At 39.6% G+C, this 25,353-nt stretch overlaps 1 protein-coding gene across 5 annotated transcripts in view; it reads left to right on the top strand.

Moving 5' to 3' along the window:
• ZNF599 (zinc finger protein 599) overlaps nucleotides 1-25,353 on the top strand; it is a 28,545-nt gene that overhangs the window by 1,453 nt on the left and 1,739 nt on the right. The window contains exons 1-5 of one of the 5 annotated variants that reach the window (XM_086351972.1): nucleotides 225-405; nucleotides 1,221-1,347; nucleotides 2,784-2,879; nucleotides 11,440-13,027; nucleotides 16,458-16,769. In XM_086351972.1, coding sequence (XP_086208098.1) covers nucleotides 349-405; nucleotides 1,221-1,347; nucleotides 2,784-2,879; nucleotides 11,440-12,965 — 1,806 coding nt within the window. In that variant the 5' untranslated portion in view covers nucleotides 225-348 and the 3' untranslated portion in view covers nucleotides 12,966-13,027; nucleotides 16,458-16,769. Of the gene's footprint in view, nucleotides 1-224; nucleotides 406-1,220; nucleotides 1,348-2,783; nucleotides 2,880-11,439; nucleotides 14,646-16,457; nucleotides 16,770-25,353 lie in introns of those variants that run through there. The other 4 variants (XM_086351976.1, XM_086351975.1, XM_086351974.1 and 1 more) reach the window with 4 other exon arrangements.

The following is a 25,353-nucleotide window of genomic DNA, read 5'->3' as shown; positions in this document are numbered from 1 at the left end:
ATATTTCAAAAATGAATCCATTACAATTTTCATTAATGACAGTGCATAGGAATGTTGTGTCTCAAGGGATGTAAACACATGGACAGGCCCTAAGTTATTCTTCAGCACACCACTTTGTTTGCTGTCAACAAAGCTCTGATCACCTTCAGAACTTTGCTTGTTTATCCATTTTTCCTGGCTTGCTCCCTAATTCATTCCAGCCTTGTTCCACATCTGCTCAGAGAGGTTTTCCTGATTGCCCCATCTAAAGTCTCCTGTAATCTCTGTAGTCATCTTATTTTTCTTCATTTCGGAGCCCCTAAGGCCATATGACTTTATCTTGCTTATTTATTTAGTTCCTTGTCAGGTATGTGGGAGTTCCTGTCCCCAGGCTTAGAAGAATGCAGGACCTGTACCAAGTGTTCAGTAAGTGGTTGATGAATGAAAGATTCTACCTTCTGGAGCTGCCATGATACCTAGATCAAATCTAAATCCTCTATCGTGGCTGGACCACAGGGACCTGGGTTCAAATCTTTTCCCTTCTCATTAGACATGTTACTCTGGGCAGCTTGACTTTGAGCCCCCATTTGCTGATTGTGAAATGGAGACAGTGATGGTGTTTACCTTATGGGCTGTGAGAGGAATAATGAAATTCACAAATACACATTAAGCACTGACAAGTGCTGGGCACTGCATTTGTTTGCTTTATGAACATTTTCACTTTAATCTCTGCGAACCTGGTGAAGTTGGAACTATTGTTGTATTGATGTGGAAACTGAGGCTCGAAGAAATTAGCATGTTTTGGTTCAAAAGGTTGGATTTAAATCCCAAGAAGTCTAGGTGACTTCTAGATACTTTTAGACCTAGATACTTTTAGTTGCTTTAACACAGCATCTAAAGCCCTGAGGTGCAGGCATAGAGGGCAGACCAGTGAGGCTCAGCTGCCACTGCTCTTAACCTTGCTTGGATTACAGCAACGGACTCACAGTCCACACAAGATTACTTTTGTTTTGCATCAGTCTCCAGTGGATTCCCATATAGGTGGCTTTTCTCTCTCACACTATTTGTATTCCGTCTACAGCACTACCTCCCTCCCTCTTGAACCCAGCACAGAGCTGGGTTCTCAGGAGATACTTAGGGATTCAGGCCTTGGGTCTATCTGAGTTTCTGTCACTAACCAAGCAGTAGGCTCTAATTTAATAGCTATACAGTCACCCCACCATCTCTGTTTGACTTTGCAGGCATTGATATCATTTGAAGATGTGGCCATAACATTCACTGGGGAGGAATGGAGACATCTAGACCTGGCCCAGAGGACCTTGTACCAGGAGGTGATGCTGGAGACTTGTGGCCTCCTGGTCTCACTGGGTAAGGCTTTACCTCACATGTGGTACCAAGCCTCTTTCATTCCACCCTCTCTCTGAGCATGATCGGTTAAGAAGACCTAAGGAACCTGCCTTTGCTTCTCCCTCCAGCCTCAGCCTGTTCTGGTCTGACCGCCTCATGATTATTTTTATTTTGTCATTTTAGTAGTAACCCTTTCACTTAGCCCCAGTGAACTAATATCTTTAAAGTGTGTAGAGTAGAACTGGGAACTTAGAAAGTGTCATATAGGTATTTGTTATGTATAATAAATGTACAAAATTATATAAATTACATACAAATATAATCATATACAAATTTCACAATAAAATTATACAAAATAATAAATCCCAAATGTTCTTCCATCTAAAGCTTAGTTGGCCACTTTATCCAGAAATGATTACCTCTAACTGGGCTTTCCTTGCTTCGTGTCCATATAGTCTCTCCCAGGAGGTCAGTCTTCAGTGAAGTAATTACAGTGTTTTGTGACAATTGTGAATAGTAATTGAAAGGAGGCATCTGGGGAATAGTATTCCAAGTGGAGGGACAAACATAAGCCAACTCCCTGAGTGGGCAGGGAGCTCAGGTCCAGCAGAGACAAAGAAGATCTGGTTCACCTTTTCCCCTGCCTCCTCACTGACCTTGGTGCCAGATATAGAGCAGACCTCAGTGAACATTTGCTAAGTGACAGCTGGGTGCACTCTAGCTTGCAGTACAGGATTTTCTAATCAGAGTTTCTGTGGTCCTGCTGCCTAAGTCATTGACTTCTCTTCAGAATCCTCCTATCTTTAAACCTTCACATTTGGCAAAATATATTTGGCTGTAATGTGCCAGAAAACCATATCATACAAGTTTCACCCTGAAAAAAGTTTATTACTTCACCTAATGAGAAGCCCTGTGGTGGTGCTGGCTCCTGGGTTCGTACCTCCCAATCCAATTCTCTGTTTGTCTGCTTTCTCTCTTTGGTCCAGGTCATCGGGCCAGCATCCCTGAAGTGGCCACAGGATGGTGTAGCAACAAATAGGGTGGCAAGTCCCCACATTCAGCCCTATCTTTCCCAAACTGGATTTTTCTTCAGAATGGGTAGCAGTTTTAGGTCATGGCCTTCCTCAGACAACTGACTATCAGTTGATTTAGTCTAGTGTTTTCAGCCATCCTTGGGCACCAGAATCACCTGGTGAGGTTTGAAAACAACCAGTACTGTCTTTATGCCCAGAGATTTGGTTTAATTTGTTCTGTGTTTAGAACCAGGTGTGTCTAAGTAGTTCTGAAGCATGGGAAGGTTGAATCTTGCTAATTTAATTAGGGAAAGACTTCTGGAAGGAGGTGTCCCCTTTGGGGTTTCATAGTGGTATGTTCAAGGTGTTCACTCCTGTATACGTGAGATTTTCCCTTTTGTCTCTACCTGTATACCCATGCCCCATTTATTTCTCCATGTACAGGGCATCCTGTTCCCAAAGCAGAGCTGATTCACCTACTGGAGTATGGGCCAGAACTGTGGACAGTAAAGAGAGGCCTCTCCAGAAACACCTGTACAGGTGAGTGGCATGGCAGCTGGCAGACTGCCGGGGAGTGACTGGCATTCTGCCAGTCAGCCCCATTGAGTGGGCAGTGCTCCTTTCCATGGACAGTTTCTTTCTGTGGATTTCTGGGGGTCTTGGGTGATCATGGAGTCCTTTTAACTGTGTTTCCTCTGTCTTCCCAATCCCATCACGCTCTTTGCCTTTACTGGGGTTGAAATGTGCTATCCTGAGTAAGAGACAGGCTCTATACTTGGCCATTCAGAAGCATCAGGACCCTGGGGAAGTTGCATGATCTTCCTGTGCCTTTGACATACAAGTTAGGCTAAGTGGATGCTGCCTGCTGTAAGAGATAAACTCCAAAATCTTGGTGGCTCAGCAAGACTTGTTTTTCTCATTTGTGTCATGGTATAATGTATTCTTGCCTGGAGAATCGCAGGGACAGGGGAGCCTGGTGGGCTGCTGTCTATGGGGTCGCACAGAGTTGGACACGACTGAAGCGACTTAGCAGCAGCAGAGAGTTCTGAACAAGAGTCTGTTTGATGTCTGACTGTTGGCAACTTTCAGCTCCCATGTCCACCTTTCCTTTCTGCCCTACCTGTGGGCAAACTGATTTTTAAAAAAGTCTACACCTTCCTTGGCACCTACATGGCATTCCAAGATGCAATCCCAGGCCCATCCTGTCACCACAGTAAAAACCAGGACCACTCACTCCCATTTTCTCAGACCACACAAGCCACTTTGTCCCTGCCTGGGTTCTACCCTACCTAATAGAAAATAAACTACCACAGAAAATAAAAAGAAAGATGAATAAAAGTAAAAGCTGGATTGTAGAGAAATAAACTTCTGCCAAGACTGAAAAAACAAAGATGCATATAAAAATAAAAAATGATATAAAGGAAAATAACTTAATGAACAGCAGTGCTGTGTTTTAAAAATTAATATAGTATATTTGATAATTTAGCTAGAGTGGATAAATACCTGAAAAAGTAGGAAAATCCCAAATTGGGGCAAGAAAAGTAGACAACTTGAATAAAGAAGTAGCCATCAAAGACATTAAAGCAGTTTTCAAAGATCTCTTCTTCAAAAAAAGCCTCAGGCCCAGATGGTTTTATCTTGCCTTTTGCCAAATATTCAAAGAACAAATAATCCCTACTGTAGGAGAGAATAAAAAGATAAGCTGCTCAACCTCACTGTCAAATGGATAATGATAATACATGGGGAAAAAAGGGCATTTCTATATAAGCACATCCTAATACTAAATCTAACAGTATTGAAAGAAATAGTACATCGTGAATACTGTGTGTTTAATCCAAAAATGTAAGGTTATTTTCACACCTGAAGCTCACTGTAGGTGTTATGACATCAGTGGACTGAAAAGATGAGAAATTATCTTCCTTCATCAATGACTTACTGAACGCCTCTCTGTGTTGGTTGCCATTCTGTGAAGTGTGCGGATAGCTTCTTGAATCTGTGAATTAGGCCAACACATCACAGACTGACGGCAGACTATGTTCTACAGCAGAAAATCTAAATACAAAGAACATGTGACTACATGTTGTACAAAGACTTAAGTTCAATGGAAATGGGAGGGTTGGGGAGGTGAAGGGGGGAAATTGAATTCATAGTAGAAATGCTGTGTCAGAGGATGTACAGGTTTGTAAGGCATCCAATATATACATATTGCCACATCAACCTCAATAAAGGTGTAATTTTAACTTTATCATGTTTTCAAGCTGTAAAACTGTTTTTATAGTGAAATCAGAAATTGTTCCACTGAGAGTCTGTAATATCTCTTAGTTCCCTTTCTGTGTTTAGATGGCAAAGGCATATAAAGTCATGAAAGACTGTGTACAATATGATATATACCTGATGTCTTATTTTAATAGTTATCAATTGAAATTGAAACTCCTACCCAGATATCTTTAGTCAATGAAGCATCAGGTGAGGTACTAAATATTAAATATCGTATTTCTAAAAATTATTATGCTTTCACTTTTCACCTTCATGCATTGGAGAAGGAAATGGCAACCCACTCCAGTGTTCTTGCCTGGAGAATCCCAGGGACGGGGGAGCCTGGTGGCTGCCATCTATGGGGTCACACAGAGTCGGATACGACTGAAGTGACTTAGCATAGCATAGCATAGCATAGTGTAATGTGGTCAGGATTCCCAAGTGACACAGTTGTAAAGAATCTGTGTGCTAATGCAGAAGACACGTGAGATGCGGGTTTGATCCCCGGGTTAGGAAGATTCCCTGGAGTAGGAAATGACAGCTTGTTCCAGTATTCTTGCCTGGAAAATTCCATGGGCAGAAGAACCTGGTGGAGTATAGTTCATAGGGTTGCAAAGAGTCAGACATGATTGAGCGACTGAGCACATACACACATAATGTGAGTCTGTAGGCAAATTCTGTACCACATATCTATTTAGGGACCAGGGGTATTCTGTTGTCAGTATGTGGCTGTAAGATTGCCCTGACATCATCCAACTGGCCAAAAGGAATAGGAGAGAAGGGGAGTAGTCATACCCACTTGCTCACATAGTCACTCCCATTCATCTTCCATTGCCTGACCCAAAGTAAGTGACTTAACAATATTCATGTATTATTACTCATAATGAATAGTGACTAATGGTATCTCAAACTACCTTCTGGATTCAGAAAAGAGTCATTTATTTTTCTGCAGATTACTATCTCCAACTCTAATTTGCATCTCACTCTTTTTCACCTCTATTCAATCATTTATCTGTACTGTACATCCCTGCAGGCATCCATGCTTCCATTTGTAAATGAGACATTCAGAAGCAGTCCCTAGCCTTGTCATCCTCTTGCTCGCCTGTCTTGTAAAATCTTAAGTGGGTGTTTGCCTTTGTCAGCCCCACATCAAATGTGTGGCTAGCACCAATGTAGATTTGTGATCGCTCCCCTCTTGGGTTCCCTCAGGTTGCTCAGCCAGCCAGTGAGTATCTCTGGCCAGCCCCTCCTCAGTCCACTGAGTCTGTCTCAAATCTTCACCCCTTTCTGCAGTTCTACATCTTCACTTGGAGGTTTCAAAGGCACTTCATACTCATCATGCCTAAGAAGGATCTCAAGATCTTGCCCACTCCTCTCATCTCTCCATTTCAGTCAATGGTCTTGCTGTTCAAGAAGTTGAGAAAACCAAAAACAAACTTGAACAACACCTCAATCTTCATCATGCCCATGAGGCAGCCATTCCTGAATCTTGATCATATTTCATCATATGTTTCTCCTGAATCTGTCACCTCCACCAGTTCCATGAGTTCCATCATTATCACCCTAGCCCAGGCTGCAATCATCTTTTGCCTCATGATGCTAACATAGGCCCCCCATGATCAGCTCTATGTCTCACATCCACTCCCCTGTCCACTTTTACCTTATTCCAAACATCACCACCTCCCCAGTCATTGAGATCTCAACATATGACCCAGTTCATTCAGAAAATAAAGGCGGTTCCCTTGTTTTTCTTGCTTTTTAATCCTTACTGACTTATCCCTGCAGCTTCCTTCTCACCTCTACAGAAGAGTTCTCATCCCTGGCCATGGGTAATCCCCCTAGCAGAGTCTAGGTCATACCTTCACCTACCTTCTCAGGTGTCTTAGTTATCTATTGCCAGATCACAATGAGTGAGTAAAAATCACTCATTTAATATTAAAATATCACTCACTTATTATCTCATCTGTGGATCAGAAATCTAGGCACAGCTTAGCTTGATACCCTGCAAAGCTGTAGTTGTAGACAGTTTACAACACATCAGCTTACTTCTTCCGATCAAGTAATTTTGTAAGAGATTCCAGCAAGAGAGGTTCCACACATATACTTTATCTGTTACATCTTACATTCTACTGCCTTTGTTATATTCTAGTCTTTAGAAGTAAATTTTGCTAGGATTCAGCATGCGTGCGTGCTAAGTTACTTCAGTTGTGTCCAGCTCTTTGTGACCCCATGGATTATAGCCCACCAGGCCCCTCTGTCCATGGGATTTTCCAGGCAAAAATATTGGAGCAGGTTGCCATTTCCTTCTCCAGGGGATCTTCCTGACTCAGGACTGAATCCATGTTTCTTATGTCTTCTGTATTGGTAGGCGGGTTCATTACCACTAGTGCCACCTGGGAAGCCCAGGATTCAGGCAGAGGGTATCAAAACTGCGGGAACACCATGAGGAAGGGATTATGGGAAACCATACAGGAGTCTGCCCACTGCATCAGAGAACATGCTTCTTCATTTATTTCCTCCCTCTTCTATATCTCCATCTTCTCTCTGCTCAATAGAAAAAACATGCTGAAGTTTCTTGCAATTGTGGGAAACATTAAAAAAAAAAAATGCTCTTGGCTCTCCAACAACATCCAAAAGTTGTTGACTCTATTTCAGCTGAACAACCAAGCTTTTTAGAGGACTTTTCTCATTCTCAGAAGAGACATTTACACAGACCTCTCCTTTACTAGTCAATATTTCCTTGAATTTTTGTATTGAGGTGTAATTTATACATAGTGAATGTATAAATCTTAAAGGTCCATCATTATGAAATTTTACGTATATATAAACCAGCGTATCCACTGCAAGTGTCAAGAACTGCAGTGTTTCCAGCACCTCTCAGGCTTTTTGTGCTTCCCTCCTTGTTAATATTCCCTTCTACAAAATTAACCAGTATTTAGACTCTGTCACCATAGATTTAGGTTTTTTTTTAAAATATTCATTTATTTATTTATTTGGCTGCACCAGGTCTTAGTTGTGGTATGTGGACTCTCTTAGTTATGCCATGCAAACTCTTAGTTGCAGCATAGGGGGTCTAGTCCCCTGACCAGGTGTTGAACCCAGGCCCCCTGCATTGCAAGCTTGGAGTCTTAGCTACAGACCACCAAGGAAGTCCCATAGATTAGTTTTGAAGGTTTATAAATGGAACCCCACAGTGCACAATATGGCCCTGCCTGTCTTCTTTTGATAATCATGGCTCTGGAATTTATCCATGTGGTTGCTTTTATTTGGAGTTAGTTTCTCACTGTGCAATAGCTCAGTGAATTAATAGATTACACATAACCTGTGTTCCTGTTGATGGACATTTGACTTTTCAGAATATTATGGAGAATGCTGCTATGAATATTCTTAGCCATATTTTTTGTTGCCGATAAGCACACATTTCTGTTGGGAGTATACATATGAGTAGACTGGCTGGATCATGGTGTAGTTATATGATTAGCTTTAAAAGAAACTACCAGTCAGTTTCAGAGTGACTGCACCATGTCACATTCCCACCAGCTATATGTAAGATCCCTCATTGCTTCACATTCTTGTGAGCGGATGGTATCTGCCCCTTTACTCTTTGAGGCCCAGTAGTGGTATTTCTCAGCACTGGAGTACTAAAAAAATGTTCTCACAGGTTATTGCTGACATTCTGATTAACCAATGTCACAACTATAATAATGATAAGAGATAGTGGTCTACAATTTACAGAACATTTGCCATGTGCTTTTTCTCATGTCACCTTGTTATGAACTAAACACCTGTGTCCTCCCAAAATCTGTATGTTGAATCCCTAGTGCCCCAGTGTGATGATCCTGGCCCTTTGGGTGGTGATTGGGTTTAGATGAGGTCATGAGAATGGAGCACCCATGATGGGATTAGTGTTCGTATACGAAGACAGGGACCACAGCCTTTCCTTAGTGTGGTGTGTGATGGTGGGGAAGAGAGGGAGAAGTCTTTGGTGTCTCTTATAAGGATCTGATCCTCTCAGGTCCCTACTTTTTTGACCTCACTTAACCTTAATTATTTCTGTAAAGGCCAGGCCCTACCTCCAAATACATTGGCTTCAATACATGAATTTTGGGGAACACAAAAATTCAGTCCATCACAGAATTTGTCTTTTGAATAAATAAAGAGCTATTCAGATAGTCTGTTTTTTCTTGTGTCAGTTTTGGTAATTTGAGTCTTTTAAGGAATTTATCTACTTCATCTAATTATTCTATCCATTACTTTTTAAGATTGTTTCATCTCAAAATGGTACATTTTATGTTATGTTTATTTTACCACAATTAAAAATTGCTAAAAAATAAGTTTAAGATACATACATATCATTTTTATAATGCCATGAAAAACTGACATTCTCAAAAAAATTTGTTTCATTGTACTCCTGTGTATATTTTGCTTTTTTATTTGAACATTATAAAAGTATCTGTTTATGTTATCTTATAGGATTTGTACTTTTCTTTCAATAGTACATTACTGAGATTCATGATGCATGTAACTATAGTTCGGTTTCCCTGATGGCTCAGCAGTAAAGAACCTGCTTGCCAGTGCAGGAGACACAGGTTTGGAAGATCCCTTGCCTGGGTCAGGAAGATCCTCTGGAGAAGGAAACGGCAACCCACTCCAGTATTCTTAGCTGGGAAATCCCATGGACAGAAGAGCCGGGCGGGCTACGGTCCATGGTGTTGCAAAGAGGCAAGACACAGCTTAGTAACTGAGCATGCACACAGCTATAGTTCACTCATTTTTTTTCTCCAATAGTCGTTTATATAACACCATGTATTCATCCATTTTCATGGAAATTTTCTTGTTTCTAATTTTTTGTACCCATACACAGTGGAGCCATGAAAATTCACATGTGTGTATTCTCACAAACAAGTGTAGGAATTTCTCTTAGAATATGCCTAGGACTGGAATTTGGGAATTATAAATTAAACAAAAGGAGAACTTTACTAGATGATGCCCTGTTGTGTTCTAACATGATTATTTATACCCACTTACACTTCACTTCCTCTGTATGAACAATTCCATGGATCTCCAACACTTGAAAGGTGTTTTCAATCAGATGAATATAAAATAGTCTCTCGTTGTGGTCTTAATTTGCCCATGAGTACCTCTTCATATGTTGATTAGTCAATACATAGCTTCTGTGAAATGTCAGTTCATAGCGTGGTTCAGTTTTCATTTTGGGTGTGAAGTGTTGAAGTCTTCAGCTGTAATTGTAATTTTGGGTATTTCTCCTTTCAGCTCAGTTTTTAGTTTGTATGTTTTGAGGCTCTGATATTTGGTACATACAGATTTAGGGTTATTATGTCTTCCTGGTGGCTTGATCTTTTTGTCATTATATAAAGTCCCTTTTGGTCCCATTTTCTTTGTTCTGTCATCTGTGTTATCTGGTGTTAATGTAGGTCTGATGTTAACATAGCCATTTTTCTTGGATTGACTTTTAAAACATTAGTCATGTTGATTGGTCTTTTATAGTGAATGCTTCTGTATCTTGTTTTTGAATTCTTCCTTTTCCCCAAGATCTAAAAGATAGTCATTGTCACTATTTACTAAATGTTTTTAATCTTTAGCTTCTGACAATAAGTCTTAATCAATCTGGAATTAATTTTTTGCTTTGTGCAAGGTAGAAATACAACTTCATTTTCCTTCATTGTGGCAAATGATTTTTCTACATCCATTTATTAAATAGTCTTTTCTTATTCCCACTAGCCTCTCTGCTACTTCTGTCATATATCAAAATTGTGTGAATCCTCATGTGTTGAGCAAATTCCATATACACATTTCAGAGCTCCTAACTCTGTTTTTACCTTTGACACTTTGACAGCTTATGTTATATCTAGGCTGCATCACACTACTTTGTTATATATGATTTTATTATCATCCTGATTCCTCAAAGAGCAAGTCCTTTTGCTTTATTCTTCTTCAGAGATATCCTGGTCTCTGTTCTTTTATATAAATTCCACAATCAGCTTGCCCGTAACCATGAAAAACCCTATTGGGATTTATCCCAAGTTGTATTAAATTTATAATGAATTTGAGGGAAATTGGAAACTTTATATTATGAATCTCTTTTCAAATAAATCTTTATTGATGTGATATGTTTTCTGGTTATCTAAATGTTATCCATTTCAGTCTGTTCACTGAGTCTTTACTCAGGTATAGTAGACTGAATATGTCCACCCAATTGCTTATCTCTGACTCCCCACAACTTCTGCACAGTCCAGAATCCTAAGATTTTGTTTCTCCTCTGTTTCTGCCTCCCTCTCCACCATCCTGTCATTCTTTTCTTTTTGCCTGGCATTCAGCATTCTCTTAAGGCCCTGACCCTTTGAACTTTCAGTTGTCTAATACAGTTTTTCTCCTAATTCCTCTGTCAGGGAATTCCTACTCACCTTTGGAAATAAACTTATGTAGCACCTTGTCCTTGTAGCCTCCACTGACCTCTTTCTGTCTGCCATCTGGGCCAAGTTAGGTTCACCTTCTCTGTGCTGTCATAGCAGCATGAGATATTGGAATACAGTCATTATCATTACTCTGCCCACCCTTCCCCACTCTGGACAGTGAGGTGGAGTCTCCACTACAGATTTTCTGTTCCCTGCTGCCGCTTTTCTCCTTGGGTTACCTTTTAAAGATGTCAAGAGCCCAAGGATTAGTAAAGAAAGAGATTTTAAACTAGGGTTTAAGAGATGTAAAAATGCCGTAGATGGTAGAAGCTTTATTTTCATCTTCATTCTTCCACTAAAGTGGTCACTTATTTTGTTCTGTGTTGACATCACTAATAGGCACTTTTGTCATATTGGATTTCCTTCAGGTGAAAAAGCAAACCCCAAGACCACAGAGCTTACTGCTTCTCAGCTGGCCCTCACTGAGGAAGCCCCTTTTGAGGAACAAGTGACACATGGCACCTCAAGGGATTCCTGGCTGGGGCAAGCAAGGTATCAGGAAAAACTGTCAGAAATGCAAGAAGGGAACTGGAGGCCAGGAGCAGACCCCTACAAGGAGACATGCCTGAGGAAGTTGAGCCATAAACATGATGACTTTGAGACAGGTGATAGTCTTTGTTTAGGGATTTTACAGGAGCAAGTCAGTATACAAGATGCTCTGCATGAATGTGATTCCCAAGAACCAGGAAGAGACCTGGTTGTTGATGCAAGGAATAACCTCTATAAGTGCAAGGAATGTGGAAAAGATTTTAGCAAGAATTGGGCCCTTACTCGGCATCAACAGATTCACGCTGGAGTGAAGCCTTATGAATGCAGTGAATGTGGGAAAGCCTCTCGTTATATGGCAGACTTCATTCGACATATGAGGTTTCATACTGGGGAAAAGCCGTACAAGTGTATTGAGTGTGGGAAGGCCTTCAAACGCAGGTCTTACCTCACAGAGCACCAGCGTATTCATAGTGGAGATAAACCCTATGAGTGCAAAGAATGTGGTAAAGCTTTCACCCATCGCTCCTCTTTCACCCAGCATAATATGACTCACACTAGAGAAAAGCCCTTTTTGTGCAAGGAATGTGGGAAAGCCTTTTACTACAGCTCCTCCTTTACTCAACACATGAGGATTCACACTGGAAAGAAACTCTATGAGTGCAGCAAATGTGGAAAGGCCTTCACTCGCCGGTCCACTTTTATCCAGCATAATATGACCCACACGGGAGAAAAACCCTTTTTGTGCAAAGAATGTGGAAAAGCTTTCTGCCTCAACTCATCCTTCACTCAACATATGAGGATTCACACTGGAGAGAAACCCTATGAGTGCAGTGAGTGTGGAAAAGCCTTTACTCATAGATCTACTTTCATCCGGCATAAGAGGGCACATACTGGAGAGAAGCCCTTTGAGTGCAAAGAATGTGGGAAATCGTTTTGTGACAGCTCTTCCTTAATTCAACACGTGAGGATTCACACTGGTGAGAGACCCTATGAATGCAGTGAATGTGGAAAGGCCTTTACACACCATTATATTTTTATCAGACACAATAGGACCCATAGTGGGAAAAAACCTTTGGAGTGTAAAGAATGTACAAAAGCCTTTTACTATAGCTCTTCCTTTACTCGACACATGAGGATTCACACCGGGGAAAAGCCTTATGTATGCAGAGAATGTGGAAAGGCCTTCACCCAGTCTGCAAATTTTGTTCGGCATAATAGGATCCACACTGGAGAAAAGCCCTATGAGTGCAAAGAATGCGAGAAGGCCTTTTGTGACAACTTTGCCTTAACTCAACATGTGAGAACTCACACTGGAGAGAAACCCTTTGAATGTGGTGAATGTGGAAAGGCCTTCAGCCACAGTTCATCCTTCACTCACCATCAAAAGATTCACACCAGAGTTTAGAAGATGGAGGAAGGCCTTGTACAAGTTTGCTCACTTCAGGCAATTTAGGTGAACTCATACAGGTGAAGTACCTTTCCTTTTGAATATAACTATTCAGGGGTCTTTTGGCCAGGGAAATATCTTACTCAGTGTCAGAAGAGAAACACTAATTATCATCTCTGTGAAAGCTTTCTATGGCAGGTCATCTGAAGGGTCATACTAGAAATTGACACTGGCTACAGCTTTACACTACATCTGAGAATCCATAAGGGAGACTCAGTGGTTGTCATGCATTTGGGGAAAATGTCAGTAACAGTTCTTCCTATGTTTATTATAAATCCATCTCAAGAGCATTTAACGAGATGTAGAAGAGAGGAAAGAGAAATGCATGTGTGTCTTTTTTCCAATCTCCCTGCCGAGCTTATGACAATTTGTCATTTGTGTGGGGGCAGGGGAGGGGCTGAAAGGGGAGAGATCTAAGGCCTCATCCCCTTTATGTATTTTTTTATATTCACAGTCAGGAGAGTTGGACCATTGGGATGTTAGCTCTGCTAACGTTTATTGAAAGTTATTTGTTACAAAACATTGACATGTAACATGTCAATGTCATGTCTGCCATTGAGCATAAGGCCTGAGTCTTGAAATACATATACATACATCATATGTAATCAGTTCTTGTTATTCACGGTAGTTATAGTCTATAGTTCAGTTCAGTTCAGTCGGTCAGTCGTGTCCGACTCTCTGCGACCCCATGAATTGCAGCACGCCAGGCCTCCCTGTCCCATCACCAACTCCCGGAGTTCATTCAAACTCACGTCCATCGAGTCCATGATGCCATCCAGCCATCTCATCCTCTGTCGTCCCCTTCTCCTCCTGCCCCCAATCCCTCCCAGCATCAGAGTCTTTTCCAATGAGTCAACTCTTCACATGAGGTGGCCAAAGTACTGGAGTTTCAGCTTTAGCATCATTCCTTCCAAAGAAATCCCAGGGCTGATCTCCTTCAGAATGGACTTCTTCAACACCACAGTTCAAAAGCATCAATTCTTCGGTGCACAGCTTTCTTCACAGTCCAACTCTCACATCCATACATGACTACTAGAAAAACCATAGCCTTGACTAGACGGACATTTGTTGGCAAAGTAATGTCTCTGCTTTTTAATATGCTATCTAGGTTGGTCATAACTTTCCTTCCAAGGAGTAAGCGTCTTTTAATTTCGTGGCTGCAATCACCATCTGCCGTGATTTTGGAGCCCAGAAAAATAAATTCTGATACTGTTTCCACTGTTTCCCCATCTATTTCCCATGAAGTGATGGGACCAGATGCCATGATCTTCGTTTTCTGAATGTTGAGCTTTAAGCCAACTTTTTCACTCTCCTCTTTCACTTTCATCAAGAGGCTTTTTAGTTCCTCTTCACTTTCTGCCATAAGGGTGGTGTCATCTGCATTTCTGAGGTTATTGATATTTCTCCTCTATAAGTTCACCATAAACACTGAATTAGTGAATACTGAACCATTGCATCTAGTGGCAATACAGATTTAGGTACCTGTGAGCATCTGTTCACATTTTCGTCAACCGATCAATACATAATCCTCTATGGAATTTTTTTTTTTTTTTTTTCTGTTTTAGAACACCTTATTTAATAAATGTTTCTGAGAAGTTACATCCAATATTTCATTGTATTAAAAATACTTCAATGACATCATTTTTGTATATTCTGTTGTTACTGTACTGCTTTTACTCTTTTCACTCCAACATACACAAACAATACATATATGCAGTACTCTTACACAGTAAACACATAAACACTGTATAGTATACTATGTTGTACAGTAGATCATGCAAATAAAGTTCTAGAAAAAAAGATTTGGAGAAGGCAATGGCACCCTACTCCAGTACTCTTGCCTGGAAAATCCCATGGATGGAGGAGCCTGGAAGGCTGTAGTCCATGGGGTTGCTGACTGAGCGACTTCACTTTCACGCATTGGAGAAGGAAATGGCAACCCACTCCAGTGTTCTTGCCTGGAGAATCCCAGGGGTGGGGAAGCCTGGTGGGCTGCCATCTATGGAGTTGCACAGAGTCGGACATGACTGAAGTAACTTAGCAGTAGCAGAAAAAAAGATTAAACTTAATTAAATATTAACATTAAGACTCTAATTTTGATAGAACTGCAGGATGTGTGATAGGGCAGTGCACTGAAGTGGGTAAATCTCTTGACCTTGGATTGACCCAGGACAACCAAAGGAGAGGACGGTGTTTTGTTTTGCCTTCTCTTCCAGGTCTTAGTTGGTGGTTTCTACTTACTTCTCTGCCAAAGTTTCTTCCACATCTTCCATCATATCATTTGAAGTCTTTTTTACTTATATGCTTTGTGATATGCATTATGTGTTTGACACTGTCCTTTATATTTTCTGTAATACCTTTAAGTCTGAAAAATTTCAGGCAGTCTAGCCAAACATTTTCCCAACAGTTAATGATAGTAGTCTGCTTATTAATTATCCCAGGTTGTGCCAACACAGTGACAGTGCATATACTGACAGACACCCAGTAGTCCATCCTCGTGGTTTCTTTGTTGGTGTTGAGAGTTTTGCTAAAAAGCTCCCTTAGGTTGTGCTTTTATTATGCTCTGATTGAATGGTTGGATAACATAGAATTTAGGGGCATGAAAAGAACATCTAGGTTGGAGTGGGCATTTTCAACTTCTTCATGGCAATGGATTGGGGCATTATCCAAAATTAATTAAACCTTGGAGGCAAGGTTTTTGCACTGGAAATAGCATTCAGTTTCTTGGATGAGCAGTTGTGGAACAAGTCCCAGAATGTTTCTGCTATCACTCAAACTTTTTTATTCCACCTACAATGGACTGTCATATGGTTCAGATTTTTCTTTTCAAGTCTGGACATGGGGCTCTTGACAACACTAGGGGTTTTGTACTTAGTTGCCCTTGGCATTCACACAATAGCACAATTGTGTGTAATACTTGAATAATTCAAAGTCAGGCTTTGAAAGCCATTTGCATTATATAGCTTCATTTGCCAACAGCCTTGTAAGCAAGCCTGTCTCATTAGCATTTAAATCTGTTCTTCTATATAGCATTTATTATTTGTTGACATTTTAGTGATAGCCACTGTGACAGGTGTGAGATGTTACCACATTGTATTTTTTATTTGCATTTCTCTAATAATTAGCAGTGAAGTGAAGTGAAAGTCACTCAGTCATGTCAGACTCTTTACTACCCCATGGACTATACAGTCCATGGAATTCTCTAGGCCAGAATACTGGAGTGGGTAGACTTTCCCTTTTCTAGTGGATCTTCCCAACCCAGGGATCAAACCCAGGTCTCCCTCATTGCAGATGGATTCTTTACCAGCTGAGCCACAAGGGAAGCCCAATAATTAGCAGTGATGAGCATCTTTTTGTGTTTTGTGCCTGTTTAAAAAAATTTTTTTTATTAGGGTATAATTGCTTCATCTGTGCCTTGTTTTAAGTGATTGATTTTTCTTCTCATTTTAGGTTATATTTTCCTGCTTCTGTGTGTCACTGTTTATTTTTAATTGGATGTCAGACATTGTGATTTGGAAATATTTTTGTATTTCTGTAAGTATTTTAGTAGGGACACTGACATTCTTACCAAAAAAGTTACATAAATTGACAACTCTGGCAATGCCTATGAAAGGTGAAATCCTCAGAAGGGCCATCAAGATCTCTCTTATTTCTCTGCATTTTGGTGCCTGTGGGTCTGTCCTCATACATGTCTCCTAGGTGTTCAAGTGATCACTGTGATCAGCTTTTATGTTTTAATAAAATGAAACTTTATCAAGGTTACCTTATCTGTACAATTACAAATAATAATCTCTATCCTTCCTTCTTCTATTTCTGTTGGTCTGATATGTGGAAGTGTAACTGGATTGCCTGTAGCACCAAGCTGTCAGTTCTGTCTTTAACCAGGTACTACCTGGGAGTCTACATCTGGCCTAGGGGTGTGGGTTAAGGCTCCCCAAAGGGTTTTTTATGTTTGTTTGTTTGTTTTAATATGAATCAGTTTCCACCATGGGAAATCTGTGCAGTTTTACACAGATTCTGAAATCTCTGGTTCTGGGCTCCTGTGGAGAAACTGGAAGACCTTGCAGTACAAGCTGGATGCCTGCAACACTAACTCCTGGAGGTGGAATCCACTCTTCAGTGTACCATAGCCATGCCCAGCATTTGTTCCCTTTTTAATGACCCGTCTGTCCCCAGGGCATTGGGAGGGTGCCCGTTTGTTCTTAGGAAATCCAAACCCCTATTATATCCAGAAAGATATCTTAGGCTCCATTTCCTCCCCTCTCTGTTGTGAATGCTCTCCCAGCCATCCTAAACTAGCTCTACCCAACAGACCTTCTTTCCCTCCCTAAAGCCCGGTCTGTCCAGTTATCAGGACTTTGTTCAGATATTCCTCTCTGCCAGGTCCTGAGAATTTTTTTTCTCATAGATTTCCAGGTGATGCTGAAGTTGCTGGTCAAGGGGCCACATATTGTAAACTACTGATCCATTCACTTATTTAAAAATTCAGATATTCTCTGAACATTTCTGGTGTCTATGTCTTGAGTCTTATTTTATTGCCTTAATTCCCATAATATTTACAACCAGGAAATGGGTTGTAATTTTCCATATCAATTACAAAATTTAAACCATTACATAATATAACAAACTAAGGTCAACAAATGATTGTAAACTTAATTATTTTCTCATATAAATACTAATTATTGAGTAATCCCTGTATGAGACTATTATTCTTACAAAGAAAAATTTAAAGGAGAAATAAAATTATAAACAATGAAGCAATTCTTTACAAATTGGAACCTGCCACCCTTCCAGAAAGTTAGATTTTTCTCAATGTAATCCGTGAGCACTTAGAAACTTTGTGTAATTTCCATTAACTGGTCTACTAGTGGGCCCTAATCGAGATAGGTTAGCTCAGTTCCAAAAGTATCTCTTTTGGAGATAAAAGCTAGCAGTTATGGTTTGTGGCAGTCTGAAAATCACCCTGAAATATACATGATCTTACATGGGATTTAGATAATTTGCTTAGGATTCTCCTTGTTGCCATACTTCTGTTAGAATCAAAGACGTAGCATCTAATTTCACAAGAATAAGAAAGGCTAACTATGTATTATATATTGGGGTTTTTTCTTTCATTTTTTATTGCAGGATATAATAAATTTTTATGATTTTTAACCATTTTAAAATATACAATTTAATAGTATTAAGTACATTCACAAGGTTGTACATCCACTAGCACTATCCATTTCCAGAAGCTTTTCATCATCCCAAACAATAACTCTATCAATTAAACAGTAACTCCCACCTTGCCCTAAGTCCTTGGTAACCTATTTCTACTTTATTTCTCTATGAATTTGCCTATTCTAGGTATCTCATATAAATGGAATCATACAATATTTGCCTTTTTTGTGTACGGCTTAATCTCATTTAGCATAATGTTTCCAAGGTGCATCTATTGTAGCCTGTTTAGAATTCCATTCCTTTGAAGGTTGAAAAATATTTCATTATATGTACATGCCATATTTTGTTTATTCATTAATCTATTAATGAAAATTTGGGTTGTTTTCTGCCTTTATGGCTATTGCAGATAATACTGGTATAAACATCTGTGAATGATTATCTGAATCCTTAGCAATTGAGTCCTGCTTTCAAGTATTTTGAATATATATTTGGGATTGACAGAAAATATTCTATATATAACTTTTTGAGGAACCACCATAGTTTTTCCCATGATGGTTTTACCATTTTACATTCCCATAAGCAATGCAATGGGTTTCAATTTCTCCACAACCTCACCAACACTTGTTTGCCTCCCGTGCCCTTTTTTCTACTATAGCCATCCTGGTAGTGGTTTTGTATTCAATCTTAGTCAAAAAGCCAAGAAGCAATTTATTATGGGTTTCATTTGCACTTCCCTAATGACTAATTCGGAGAAGGCAATGGCAAACCACTCCAGTACTCTTGCCTGGCAGATCCCATGGATGGAGGAGCCTGGTAGGCTGCAGTCCATGGGGTTGCTAGGAGTAAAAGGACACGACTGAGTGACTTCACTTTGACTTTTCACTTTCACGCACTGGAGAAGGAAATGGCAACCCACTCCAGTGTTCTTGCCTGGAGAATCCCAGGGACAGGGGAGCCTGGTGGGCTGCCATCTATGGGGTTGCACAGAGTTGGACACGACTGAAGCGACTTAGCAGCAGCAGCAGCAATGACTAATTATGCCAACCATTTTTCCATGGTTAGTTGTTTATATATATATTTTGGAGAAGTGTCTATCACTAGTATTCTGAGTATGTCTGCATCCATATTCACAAGGGATATTGGTCTATAGTTTTTTGTTTCTGTTTTTTTCCTTGTAGTGTCTTTGTCTGATTTTGGTGTCAGGGCAATTCTGGCACCATAGAATGAAATAGTATTTCCTCTTCTGCAGTTTATTCAAAGATTGTCTTTTCCCCTTGAATGGTCTTATCATCTGTGTTGAAAATTGACTGTATATATGAGGTTTTATTTCTGGGCTGTCTCTTCTATTTCTTTGGTCTGTATGTCTGTCCTTATGTTAGTGCCAGACTTTTTTTTTTTTCATGTGTACTGAGTTATCACTTCTTTTTATTTATTTATTTTTGGTTGCTCTGGGTCTTCATTGCTGTGCATGGGCTTTCTCTAGTTGTGGTGAGTTGGGGCTACTCTTCATTACTCTGCACAGGCTTCTCATTGTGGTGATTCCTCTTGTTGTGAAGCACAGGCTCTAGAGCACGCAGGTCTCAGTAGTTGTGGCGCACGTGAGTTCAGTAGTTGCGGCTTGTGGGCTGTAGAATGTGGACTGTAGAGTGTGGGCTCAGCAGTTGTGGTTGCAGGGGCTTAGTTTCTCTGTGTCATGTGGAATCTTCCCAGACCAGGGATCCAACCAGTGTCCCCTGCATTGACAGGCAGATTTCCTATCCACTGTATCACCAGGGAATTCTGTTAAGTTTTGAAGGTTTTTTTTTTTTTTTTTTTAATATAAATTTATTTAATTGGAGGCTAATTACTTTACAATATTGTATTGGTTTTGCCATACATCAACATGAATTTGCCACGGGTATACATGTTTTTAAAGGGTTGTTTTTAGTTATTTGGGGCCCTTTGAAATTCCATATGAATTTGGGAATTCTTTCCCATTTCTGCAAAAATGGGCTTTTGATAAAAATTGCATTAAATCTGTGTTATCTTTTGGGTAATATTGATATCTTAACAATGTTAAGACTTCCTATTTTATTTTGAACGTGAGACATCTTTCCATTTATTTAGGTCTTTATTTTCATTCAACTATTTTTTTTTTCCCCAGCATTCAAATCTTTTACCTTCTTGGTTAGAGTTATTACTAAGTATCTTATTCTTGTAGGTGGTTGTAAAATACAAGGAGCTTCCTAATTTTCTTTTGGGGTTGTTCATTGCTGTTCTATAAATACACTAATGATTCTGGGGTGTTAGTTTTCCCTGCAACTTTGTTGAATTCATTTATTAGCTTTATTAGTCATTGTGAATTCTTTGGGATTTTTAATGTATAGGATCATGTCATCTGCAAAAAGAAAAAAAAGAGAGAGATCATTTTACAACTTCCTTTCCACTTTAGATGACTTTTTTTCCCCCTTGTCTTATAGCTCTGGGTAGAACTTCAAGTACAATGCTTAATAGTAACTGTGAAAGCAGGTATCTTTCCTTGTGTTTTTCTGGTCTTAGGGGGAAAGCTTTCAGTCTTTCACCTTTGAGTATGATTTTTAGCTGTAGGTTTTTCACAAATAACTTTATCATGTTGAGGAAATTTTCCTCTATTTTGAATTTTCTGAGCATTTTCATCATGAAAGGTTATTGGGTTTTCCAGATGTCTTCTCTACATAAATCATGATGAGTAAGTGGTTTTTTCCCATTCATTTTATTAATGGGAAGGATTACATTGATTAATTTTCTTATGTTGAACCACCTTGCATTGCTGAGGTAAATTCCATTTGCTCATGGTGAGTAAACCTTTTAATATGTTATTGGATTTAATTTGCTAATATTTTGTTGAGGATTTTTGCATCTGTATTCATAAAGGATATTCATCTGTAATTATCTTTCCCTGTGATGTCTTTATCTGTCTTTGGTATCAGAATAATACTGGCCTCATAGAACAAGTTAAGGAGGGTTTCCCTTCTTCAGTTCTTTTGTTTTGTTTTGTTTTTGTTTTTTGAAGTTTAAGAAGGACTGGTGTTAATTCTTCATTTAAATCTTGGTAGAATTCACTGGTGTAGCAGTCTGGTTCAAAGCTTTCTTTGTCAGGATGTTTTTGATTATGATTCAATCTCTTTACTTCTTATAGGTCTGTGGAAATCTTGTATTTCTTCTTGAGTCAGTTTAATTTCTTTTGCGAGGAATTTTTCCATTTTTTCATATTTATCTAATATGTTGGTATATAATTGTTCATATTTTGTCCTATAATTCTTTTTTATCTCTGTAAGGTTGGTGGTAATATCTCCATTTTCATTTCTGATTTTAGTTATTTGTATTTTCTGTCAGTTTTGGTAAAGGTTTATCAGTTTTGTTGAACTTTTCAAAGAGCCAATATTTGGTTTTGTTGATTTTCTCTTTTGTTTTTCTACTTTCTATTTGGTTTATCTCCACCCTATTTTTTGTTATTTTCTTCCTTCTGTAGCTTTTGGTTTCAGTTCAGTTCAGTCGCTCAGTCGTGTCCGACTCTTTGTGACCCCATGAATTGCAGCATGCCAGGCCTCCCTGTCCATCACCAACTCCCGGAGTTCACCCAGACTTACATCCATCGAGTAGGTGATGCCATCCAGCCATCTCATCCTCTGTCATCCCCTTCTCCTCCTGCCCCCAATCCTTCCCAGAATCAGAGTCTTTTCCAATGAGTCAACTCTTCGCATGAGGTGGCCAAAGTTTGTCTTTTTTATAGTTCCTGAAGGCAGAAGTTAGGTTATTGATTTTTGATTGCTTTTTTATGTAGGCGATTACTGCTACAAATTTCCCTCCTAGCACTGTTTTTGCTCTGTACCTTAAATGTTGATATGTTGTGTTTTCATTTTCATTCGTCTTTAAGTATTTTCTGATTTAATTTCTGCTTTCTTCTTTGACCCATGGATTGTTGTCTTAGTGCACTCAAACTGCTGTACAAAATACAAAAGATTGGGTAGCTTATAAGCAAATTTATTTTTCACAGTTCTTGATGCTGAAAGCCTGAGATCAGGGTGCCCGGACTGTCAGACTCTCTTTCTGGTTGCAGACTTCTCAATAGTCCTCTAGTGGCAAAATGGGCTAGAGAGTTGTTGTTCCATCGCTGCATTGTTGCAGCACGCCAAGCTTCCCTGTCTTTCACTAACTCCTGGAGTTTGCTCAAATTCATGTCCATTAAGTTGGTGATGCCATCCAATCATCTCATCTTCTGCTGCCCCCTTCTCCTCCTGGCCTCAATCTTTTGCAGCATCTGGGTCTTTTCTAGTGAGTCAGCTCGATGCATCAGGTGGCCAAAGAATTGGAACTTCAGCTTCAGCATCAGTCCTTCCAATGAATATTCAAGGTTGATTTCCTTTAGGACTGACTGATTTGATATCCTTACTGTCCAAGGGACTCTCAAGAGTCTTTTCCAGCACCCCAGTTTGAAAGTATCAATTCTTTAGTGCTCAGCCTTCTGTACGGTCCAACTCTCACATCCATACATGACTACTGGAAAAACCATAGCTTTGATTATACAGACTTTTGTTGGCAAAGTAACATCTTTGCTTTTTAATACACTATGTTTGTCATAGCTTATCTTCCAAGGAGCAAACATTTTTTAATTTCATGGCTGCAGTCACCATCTGCAGTGATTTTGGAGTCTAAGAAAATAAAGTCTGTCACTGTTTCCATTGTTTCCCCATCTATTTGTCATGGAGTAATGGGACTGGATACCATGATCTTAGTTTTTTTAATGTTGAGTTTTAAGCCAGCTTTTTCTCTCTCTTCTTTCATTTTCATCGGGCTTCTGTGGTGGCTCAGACAGTAAAGAATCTGCAGTGCAGGAGGCCCAGGTTTGACCCCTGGGTTGGGAAGATCCCCTGGAGAAGGAAACGGCAACCCACTCCAGTATTCTTGTCTGGAAAATTCCATGGACAGAGGATTCTGGTGGGTACAGTCCATGGGGTTGCAAAGAGTTGGACACGACTGGATGACTAACACACTTCACTTTCATCAAGAGGCTCTTTAGTTCCTCTTCACTTTCTGCCATTAGGGTGGTGTTGTCTGCATATCTGAGGTTATTGATATTTCTCCCAGGAATCTTGATTCTAGCTTGTGCTTCATCCAGCCCAGCATTTCGCATGATGTACTCTGTATATAAGTTAAATAAGTAGAGTGACAATATGCAGCCTTGACATACACTTTTCCCAATTTTGAATGAGTTTATTGTTGCTTCTAATTGTGCTTCTTGACCTGCTTACAGATTTCTCAGGAGGCAGGTAAGGTGGTCTGGTATTCCTGTCTCTTAAAGAATTTTCTTCAGTCTGTTGTGATCTACATAGTCACAACAAACTGAATGAAGCAGAAGTAGATGTTTTTCTGGAATTTTCTTGCTTTTTCTATGATGCAACAGATGTTGGCAATTTGATCTCTGGTTCCTCTGCCTTTCCTAAATCCAGCTTGTACATCTGGAAGTTCTCGGTTCACATACCATTGAAGCGTAGCTTGAAGGATTTTGAGCATTGCCTTGCTAGCATGTGAAATGAGTGCAACTGTGTGGTAAGTTTGAACATTCTTTGGCATTGCCCTTCTTTGGATTGGAATGAAGAAACATTTTCCAGTCCTGTGGCCACTGATGACTTTTCCAAATTTGCTGGCATATTGAGTGCAGCACTTTAACAGCATCATCTTTTAGGATTTGAAATAGCTCAGCTGGAATTCCATCACCTCCACTAGCTTTGTTCTTAGTGATTCTTCCTAAGGCCCACTTGACTTCACGTTCCAGGATGTCTGCCTCTAGGTGAGTGATCACATCATCATGGTTATCTGGGTCATTAAGACCCTTTTTTGTACAGTTCTTCAGTGTACTCTTGCCACCTCTTCTTAATATCTTCTGTAAGATCTCATTTATAAGAGAACTAATCTGATTCATGAGGGTTCCACCCCTCTGACCTAAGCACCTCCCCAAAGCCCCACCTCCTAACACCATCCAATTGGCTAGTAGGATTTCATCATATGAATTTTCAGGACATAGCAGTTGTTTAAGAGTGTGCACTTTAATTTCCATTTGTGATTTTTCCAGTTTTCCTTATTCATTTCTAATTTCATCCTGTTGCAGTCACTTAAGTTACTTTGTGTGATGATACAATAATTTAGGGAGAATGTTTCATGTTCATTTGAGAAGAATGTATATTTTGCAGTTTTCAGGTAGAGTGTCACTTCTCTGTTAGATTTTTAAAATTGATTTGTTCAAGTCCTCTGTTTCTTTACTTATCTTCCGTGTGGTTGATTGATCCATTACTGAAAGTAGGGTATTGAAATCTCCCACTCTCTGTCTTTTGACTGGTGAGTTTAATCCGTTTACATTTAATTACTGGGTCGGAGGAACTTCTGTCAATTTGTTCATCATTTTCAAATGCCTTATAACTTCTTTACCCCTCATTTTCTTCATTATTGTCTGAGGAATTGTTGTCAGACACTACAATGAACTTTGTAAGGTAGACATTAGTCTCTCTGGCTGGAATATATTGGAGACATTCTAGGCTGAATGAATCAAAGGGAATACTTGGTTAAGGGAATATTTTTTTGTTCAAGGAGGCATGAGAAGATCTGTGTGATTGCCAGAAGAATTTTGGTCTTCTGAGACACAATACTGCCAAGGAGGTAACTGCATGCCTTTCACTAGAGCTACAAATTCAGCCTATGTTCCTGAGATGTGTGACTCTGGGATATTTGCTAATACTGCCTGAGTCTCAGGTTGCTGACTGTGTCATAAAAATGATTATAATATTTATATAATAGTCTGTGGGAGGATTAATAAAAGTAAGAAAAACACACTGAATGACTTACATGTGCCAGGCACTCCATTGTTTGCTTTATGCGTAAATTCTCAAAACCATCTGATAAAATGGAAACTATTTCTGTTTGGGTGCAGAAGTCAAAACTTGAGAAGTAAATTTCCTTAGATTAATGGAAAGCAAGTGCCAGTATCAATAGGCTGATTCAAACTTGGAAATTTGGGTCTAGAACTGGGAAATTTAATTGCTTGAATGCTGCAAAGTCCTTAGCATACAGTGCAGGTATACAGTGCACTATACATAGCCATGAAACTAACCACTGCTGATAACAATGTTGTTTGTTGCCATTATATTTTTTCCTGGTTAATCTCTAATGCCAG

The sequence above is a fragment of the Bos grunniens genome, chromosome 18 (assembly GCF_055505025.1).
Source record: "Bos grunniens cultivar Pamir isolate PY7600 chromosome 18, Bosgru_T2T1.0, whole genome shotgun sequence".
Lineage (NCBI taxonomy): Eukaryota > Metazoa > Chordata > Mammalia > Artiodactyla > Bovidae > Bos > Bos grunniens.
The sequence above is the reverse complement of the archived record's forward strand: the minus strand, read 5'-3'. Positions and strand labels throughout refer to the sequence as shown.